The sequence below is a fragment of the Halyomorpha halys genome, unplaced genomic scaffold (assembly GCF_000696795.3).
Source record: "Halyomorpha halys isolate HHAL.00 unplaced genomic scaffold, Hhal_1.1 Scaffold1064.1, whole genome shotgun sequence".
NCBI classification, from domain to species: Eukaryota; Metazoa; Arthropoda; class Insecta; order Hemiptera; family Pentatomidae; genus Halyomorpha; species Halyomorpha halys.
Window position 1 is genome coordinate 109,823 of NW_027104635.1, and position 8,767 is coordinate 118,589.

Here is an 8,767-nt window from a genome sequence, read left to right on the forward strand (position 1 = left end):
ATATTATATGCTGCAAAGGTCTTGGTTGGCCTAGCCAAAATGTGCCCTTCAGTTGTTATTCAAGTATTATGGTAGCTCTTTGCCATTCAAGTATTATAGTACCTATTTGCCCTTCAAGTATTATAGTACCTTTTTGCCCTTCAAGTATTATAGTACCTCTTTGCCCTTCTAGTATTATTGTACCTCTTTGCCCTTCAAGTATTATGGTATCTCTTTGCCCTTCAGTTGTTATTCAAGTATTATGATACCTCTTTCTTTGACGATGAATTCGTCTCAGGATCTCTTTTTCTGCGAGCTCACCTTGTTTCGATATGCCCTGGCCTTGACCTATACTCATCATGAAGTGCAGTACTCATCACATCAGCACTTCTGGTATGACCACCGGGCCTTGTAAAGGTCTCTTTTCGTGATGGTTTAGGCCGGTGTCCACCATGGGACAGGTCGAACCCTCGCCTTTCGGTGCTGGGGGAAGTCCCCGGCGGGATCTCGGATGTCATTGGTAAACTTGGAAACTCTGTCGTCCTGGTCATCCAGATTTGCCGATTCCATGTGTTATATACCCTTTGACGATGCCGTGGGAACACATCGTCTCATATAACATATCAAAAGACAAACCTTTGTGGTCAGAACTCGTCTTAGATTTGAGGGTCCAATCGACAATGTTTCTTACCGACGTCGGCGAGGCCAAAGTGACATCTATCCAGCTTTCCTCCATTGGTCCAGAGAACGTTAGGCCAGTGGGGGGATTGTTTATTACGACAAACTAGCTTCTCACAATAAACTCCCTTAATTTAACACCCCTTCTATCAGTTCGATTAGATCCTCAGACTGTGTTACAAGAGTTGGTATCTGAGCAGATAATCATGTTGTTCTTCCATGGCGGGGATGCTTTCTTCTATCACGTTTCCTTCAGGTATGTATAGAGATACCAGAGTAAAAGCAATGCTACCCACCTGATGTGGCATGCCACACAATCCATCATGGTTTACTGTTTCAGATTATTTCATGTCAGGGGTTGTTGACTATATTAGCAGCCCTGGGCCTCCTCTCTCTACTGCTCAGGGCTATAAGTTCTTGATGTGAGGCTAAACCCAGGGACCAAGTTACCACGGCAGCTCGGGTCCTGGACTGCCAGGACATCATAGCGTTGTGCGAGAACTCTCAGCTCATTCACCACAAGATGTCGATAGCCCATGTTGAGCTGGAGGATGGTGACTTTATTTATAGAAAGCCGTTTTTGCCACTTTTTGGGCCCACTTTGTGTGCACTTGGCACTCTCGGCTACCTGATTTGTGCTTCATTTGGTTCAAGGGTGTATTTGCTCGCACATAGTTAATACATTTTGGGGCAGCCTGGGCCTTTTTCATTGAACACTCCTTTAGTACAGCGAGGGGTGTCGAGGTGGTCTTTAAAGCTCATTAACCACCAAACTCCATCGACACTTCCCATTTCTAATAGTTGGAACCTTACCATGGGGTGCACTTCTAGCACCCAGTTCTTAGTAAAGCCATTTCTAGCCCAATGGAGAAAAGCTGCCAAAGATCATCGTTTACCAATGGAGTGGGGACCGACTTCTCGGTTATTCTTTTATACAAAAATCTAATTAGTTCCTCTGGGCCCCAGGAGTGAGGCACACCCCTTACCTCAATCCTAGGTTTCCTCCTCAGGGCTAGCTTAGCTTGTAGTCCTGTCGCAAACTTCTTGCCTTCAGTTGCTGCTTCTTTTATTTCCCTCGGTTGTTCTACAGGTACAAGTCGCTGGTTAGATGTTGAGAATCCTTTCATGAGTTTTGGCACAGACTGCTCAACAGTAATCTGGGTAATCATTGAATGGACACTCAGAGAAGCGAGCATCTCCTTTATAGCCTAGCCCTTTGGACAAGGGTAGAAACATTTTCAAATTTTTCCTGACATTTCCTTTGTTTGAACCTTGATGTAGGTCTGAACCTTTGTGCTAACATTCCTCTCAGTATTTTTAATATAAACTCTCATGTTCTCTTGGATTAATTTCACAGATACCCTTAGAACCTTTCCAAGCCTGTTTAGCATTAGACCTTAATAGCTTTAAAGATCTTTCTTCTTCAGCTTCTTTCACCTCCATCTCTTTGATAATATGACCGTTCGGCCTAACCTCACCCATTTGGTCACTAATTTTCTGTAATAAGCACAGTGTCTTTTTTCACTCACCAATTACAGTGATGTACAATAACAATAACAAAAAAACATGTCCAACTAGAAGAGAAAAAATACACGAGATAACTATATGAACACAAATTAAACCTCAAAAACACCTTAACAAAACAACACTGCCACAATAAATGCTTATCAGAAAGAGCACCAACATTCCATATCCTATTACTAGGCAAAAACAAGACAGTCCCTCAGCTCTGCTTAGATTGCTGAGGATTCGTTTATCCTTATGCAGTAGACTTTTCTACTTCTTTCCTTATGCTTGCACTTTGTGTTTACCACTTGTCCTGTCCTTACAATAAGAACTTATAATTGATTTCATTGTTCTGAAGGAAACAATGTCCAATGTTGAAATTGTACTGCAATGTAGTCCCACAAGGCAACAATATTGAAATGTTTTATATTGTAGTTCTGAAACGAGCGAGAACTAATTTCAGTTCAAAGCAGGTAGCTAAGTGAAAGACGGGTGATATATGCACTGCTCCAGATTTTTTTTTAATATAAAAGAGCAAATACTATGAAATAAATTATTTGAATATAATTGATAGATTCCATAAATAAAACCTGGGCACATAGTTAATCGGTCAACATGTCACCAATTAAAACATTGTTAGGCCAGAAGAAACAAGATTGTGATCTATGAGTAAATGCAGGAAAAAGACAGCGGCACATATTACATCATCAGTTTAAAAAATAATATCAACTAAAACAGTATATACAAGGCGATCTCAACACGAACCTTCTCACAGACTCTCCCGATCGATCATACCTTATGGACATAATTTTCTCCCTAGACCTTTATATTGTTCCCTACCAATCCACACATCATACTCAGTCCACTGATACCTGGCTTGATGTATTTATTATTGATTCCCCACAGAACCTTCTATCCTCCTCCCAAATTCCTATGTCTTTTCTTTCCTCCCATGACTTAATCAGAATTTCCTACAACATTCCCACTCCCTTGCTTATACCAAAGACAATTAGTTGGCGAAACCTTGATTCCTTAACCATAGAAAACATTGGTCCCTACCTTGATGAACTTTCCCTTTCCTTAGAACCCATCTATTCACTTTTATCCATTGATGACATGGTCGAATGCCTATCCTCAAATCTCCTTAAATTCCTAAACCTCCCTAAATTCCTAAACACGCTCCTCTTAAAACCCATACCTTCAAGCGCTCTCCGGCTCCCTGGATCAACTCAGAAATAAGAAATTTAATGAGAAAACGAGATGCTACCAGAAGACGCTTCAGACGCACCCGAAGTTCAGAGCACTATTCCACCTTTAAGTCTCTCCGAAACCTTACCCAAACATCCTATCCCAAGCACCTGATCCTAAATCTAAATGGAAAATCCTTAAGAACCTCTCTGTTATCATTCCTAAATCTTGTCCATACTACCAAGTTGATCCAGACGAGCTTAATACTTTCTTTGTTGCTCTTCCTCCTTCAACAACCTCATGCGAATTTTCATCTCTTCACATCCCTGAAATTCCATTTGATCCCAATAACTTTTATTTCCTAAATGTTTCTCCAGATGATTTAATCTCAGCAGTCCTCAAGTCCAGAACTAACAATTACGGTCCAGACAATGTTCCTGTAAAGATCATCAAACTTTGTCTCCCTGCCATTCTTCCAGCCTTCCTGCACATTTATAACTTCTCCCTTCAAAATTCCGTTTTTCCCAAAGTCTGGAAGAAAGTCCTCGTCCGACCATTGAACAAAGTTCCTTCTCCTTTAGTTTCCAACTTTAGGCGAATATCCATTCTATCCAATTTGGTCAAGCCACTAAAAAGATTAGTCTACTCCCAACTTAATAATTTTCTAGAGCAAAAAGCTCTCATTAATCCTTTCCAATCTGGTTTTCACTCCCAACATTCCACACAATCCGCTTTATTGAAAAATTCCCAAGACCTCCAATCTGCTATAGACAACCATCAAATAACAATTTTAGTTCTTTTTGATTTTTCTAAGGCTTTTGACACAGTTAGCCATAAGATCCTCTTTAATAAACTTCAAAACCATTCCCTGTCAAACAGTGTCCTAAAGTGGTTCCTCTCCTTCCTGTCCCATCGTTCCCAAACAGTCGTCATTCCGAACAAACCTCTTTCCTTTCTCCTGCTTCTGTTACAAGGTGTTCCTCAGGGCTCCTCACTTTCACCAACCCTTTTCTCCATTTATATCAATGATCTTCCTGATTCCATTGCACAGTACTACCTATATGCACACGATCTCCAAATCTATCTGTCCTTCCATCCCTCCGAAATGCTTGAGGCCATCCAAAAGATACAAGAAGATATTGACAGCATTAACGCATGGATGTCTAACAATGATTTGAAGCTGAATGCCAAAAAAACGAAGGCCATACTTATTGGTTCCAAGCGCCTCCTTCATACCCTCCCTTACTGTCCTCTACTATTCCTTAACAACCAACCGATTCACTTCTATCCTACAATAAAAAACCTTGGTGTCACCTTTGATCAACACCTCTCCTGGAATAACCATATTTCCCAAATCACACGCAAATCCATAACTGTACTCAAACAATTCCTAAAATTCCGTAATTCCATTCCTCAGAACACTCGTCAGCTCCTAGTATCCTCTCTTGTCTTCCCCCACTTCGACTACGGATCCTTGGTGTATGGAGAGCTATCTGCAGGACTAGAGTTGAGACTGAAGAGACTCATGAATTGCTTTGTAAGATTTATCTTTGGGTTCCCTAGGCGCTCTCAAGTCTCCCGCTGGTATTCCGAGTTGAAGTGGCTCCCACCTCCCGAAGGTAATACCTCCTTGGTGTTTTTCTATTCCAAGTTCTTAACATCAAAAAACCTACCAATATCCTAGATCTCCTCACTTTTCGTTTATCTATCCACTCATTAAACACCAGATCCCATCCGAATGATTTATATATGCCCTCCTATAGAACCTCCTTCTTTAGCAAATCCTTCGTCATACGTGCAACCTCCCTCTGGAATTCTCTTCCCATCTCCATTCCCCAGTCCTCATCCATTATATCCTTTAAACAACACCTATTCCTTCATTTATTGAATAACCAAACCTCCACATCTTTGTAATCAAATAAATAGGCAGGTATTGATTAACATTATAAACAGTAGTAAAGCCAATATACCAGTGTAATTTCATTCTACTATCTGAAACTTTGTAAACGCTCACCAGATAAAAATTTCACTATATGAACCATGTATTTATTCTTAGGGGACATATGTCCCAGAATAAAGTTATTTTTTCATTCATTCATTCATTCATTTATTCATTCATATATATCTCCAATACATCTCAACACACATTATGATATAATGTCTGAATTGGCAAAACATTGACTGTTTTGTTATTAACCAAGACTTGGAGATTGTTTTTGGAATTTTTGCACTACATTCTTATTTCTATTTTTTAATTAAAACTATTGAAGATAGTTAATTTTCAAAATAATAAATTATTCTGATTGTTGTTAGGTTGTTGGTAGTGGTGCAATAAAACCATTTGGTGATGCAAGTAAAGAGTTAAGAGTTGCCTGGTTCTCAGTCCGGGACTTCTACAGTTGTTTTGAAAAAGCAACTATTACTTCCGATAAGTTTTGTACAGGATCCTCCAATGGTAACCTTTGTGATTATGATTGATTATTGTACTTATATTTCAAATTATCTTAAAATCTTCTGTTTTTTTTTCAGAAAGTTCAAGCTTACAGGAAGGAGACAGTGGTAGCGGTATTACATTTCACACTATTAGTGAGGGCTATGAACGGTATTTTATTTATGGAATTGTAAGCTCGAAGAAACGAACACTAAATAATGAAGTAGATATATTTACAAATGTTACTTTTCATAGGGAATGGATAGACAGAGTTTTAAAAAGAATTGAAACTGAATTGATGGAATTTATTCCTATATGAAATTACTTATTTATAGCTGTTTATTTATTTACAAAAATGATGAATAATTTGCCAAAAAAAAAAATTAGATAAAATGAAGCATTTGAGTAATAATGAATTTCTATGAATAAAGTTATAGAGTTACATAAAATCAGTTTACTGCTATCAACATATATAGGCTTAAGAATTTAATTATTGGCTAGTAAACTGCATTAAAATCTCTGGTGACCATAATGTTTTCTTTTTTATAAGTTATGTATGTATATAATAGTAATTTTTATTGAATTATTTATATTTTTTGTACAAAGCAAAGGTAAAAAAATGAATAATAAAAGGAATATGGTTAAAGTTAAAGAATTCTTTAATTTTCTATTACTCTGTACTTTGAAATTATTTTCAAATGTAGCGTATTATTTAACCGTCTATCTCCTAGCACTCTCACCCTTACCTGTCAACCTCTCATTTTTGTGCTCGCCTACCATCTGCAAGGTATGTTTCCTATCTTCTTCATCATCTTTCTTTATTCTTGATTTTACTCCTATTCCCTTTTCCATCTTTTAGTGTGAACTGTATTTTATATTTCTTTTTTTTTTTTTTTTATCTTTTGTTATTTCCTTTTTCATTAATTGTCAGAAACCTTTTGTAATGCTTATTGATTTTACATTTCACTGGACATCTCTCCTTTTTTTTACAATGTTCATTCATTTTTACCTCTTTTAAGTGTTTGTCTCTTTTTTAGTCTTGATGAAGCTCTGCAACCTGGGGTGAAATGTTGGCTCATAATAAATAGTCTTATTACTTTCTTTTTTTTCTTTGACCGCACCCCGAACATCTTCCTTGTACTATCACACACTGTCAATCATTGATCTTCCAAATGAATGAATCTTTATATTTTATCATAATTTTTTTTTAAATCTAAATATAACAGGTTATATTGAATCCATATTCCAGATATGGACTCATTGTTCCATGCCAATGAGCATTATATAGATGATGTATAGTATAATACAGAAACAAATTGTTAAAATTGTTTACCTTCAGATAAATGTATATGATGAGTTTAGTTACTATGTATGCTGCTTAACTTAGCTTTGCTATGACTAACTTATTCTTAATATTTATTATCACACTTACAACAAGAATATATGTTACATTTCCTAAAAAGAATAGATAAAGTATTATTGTTGGGAGAAACATTTAGTTATAAAAATTTAATAATTGTTTCTTTTTACAGAATATCAATCAATAGTATTCATAATATTAATTTAGATGAGGGTCACGAAGATATTGAGAAGTTATAGGTAGAAATCAAAGATAATATTTATTTAATATTAATATGAATATTTTAAAAAGGAAATGACAAAATCGAAAATAACGTAAGAAAAATTGACAAAGGTATTAACTGAACGCATACATTTGGGGGCCCGAATAAGGGGGTGACAGAAATAAGAGATACAATTAATAAGTTTTTCGCTAATCCGGTAGATATCTTGGATACGTTTAAGAAACACTTTGACAGTGTTTTGAATACGGGAAATAATAGTCAATATTGTTAAAGTGTGATGTAAAAAATTCATTTTTTATTGTATACAAGTTGCTCTGCGGCAAACTGTGAATAGATCGATTGTATCACAAGCTGTTTGTAACGGCCAGTAATCCTTTGTTTTGGTACAGTTGTATAGTCTTTGTTATGAGCACTTGGATGCTAGTGTTCTTTGTTCTCATTACAGTAAGATCGTTTTATGTTTTATAACTGTAACAAATAGAACATTAAAAACATTTTATTTTCGTCTACCACCCGCGTTCAACAAATATTCTTCTACTGAATACCTGAGTGTTGAACCGTTGATAGAAGAACGGAGTAAGGAGGAAGTCGAATTAGCCATCAGAAAATTAAAATCTTATAAAGCAAAGAGACTATATTTTTTGTGAGCTAATGACGGCATGCGGTGAAACTGGAGTTTCTAAAATAGAAATTTTGGGTTCTTAATCTTAGAAAGATCTAGGAAACAGAAAAGCTCCGAGGAATGAAGGGAGTCTCTACTTCTCAAAAAGGAGCCAAGGACAGATTGTAATAACTATCGAGAAATCTCACTCCATCGTGTATGTTATTAAATATTTACGTTAATCTTAAATAGTCGAATAACGGAATATGCTGAAGAGATTATCGGAAATTACCAATGTGGAATCCAGTCAGACTTCACTCTCGCCACCACCCTACCGTAACTTATAGTAGGTATTCCGGCCGTACGTATGCGTTCAAAATTTGTTAAAACAGAACGAGGTACTTCAACAGCTTCCCATCCTACACTTCATTTCATTTAAACATCCTCCAAACCATCTTCTAAACCCTCAATCCCTCCACCACTTTCATCTCGTAATCTTACTCCCATCCACCTCTTCAATCCCAACCACATACTCCTTGTTCATCACCACATCCCACTTCACTTCACCTCCCAATATCACCTCTTCTCCTATCCGGACCCTACGGTCCATCAACCCGATACAATCTTTCCTCCGTTAGAACAGTCAGTTAATTTGGCTGTTGAGGCGAGAGATTAATCAGTTTCAGATTATTCTATGTTCACCGACGTGGACACGAGGAAAAAGTATGCTGATAGTAATCAGTTACAAAATAATAAAAAGGAAGGCCTAACAAATAAGACACTAGTAAAAAATAATTTCCT

The 8,767-nt window shown here is 36.9% G+C and overlaps 1 protein-coding gene across 1 annotated transcript in view; it reads left to right on the forward strand.

Annotated features, from left to right (window-relative positions):
- The window catches only part of LOC136795081 (coagulation factor IX-like), a 7,176-nt gene extending 676 nt beyond the window's left edge, over window positions 1–6,500 (forward strand). The window contains exons 3-4 of the mRNA XM_067044705.1: window positions 5,665–5,806; window positions 5,881–6,500. Of these exons, the coding sequence (XP_066900806.1) occupies window positions 5,665–5,806; window positions 5,881–6,101 (363 nt within the window). The 3' untranslated portion in view covers window positions 6,102–6,500. The remainder of the gene's footprint in view (window positions 1–5,664; window positions 5,807–5,880) is intronic.
- The last annotated feature ends 2,267 nt before the right edge of the window (window positions 6,501–8,767 follow it).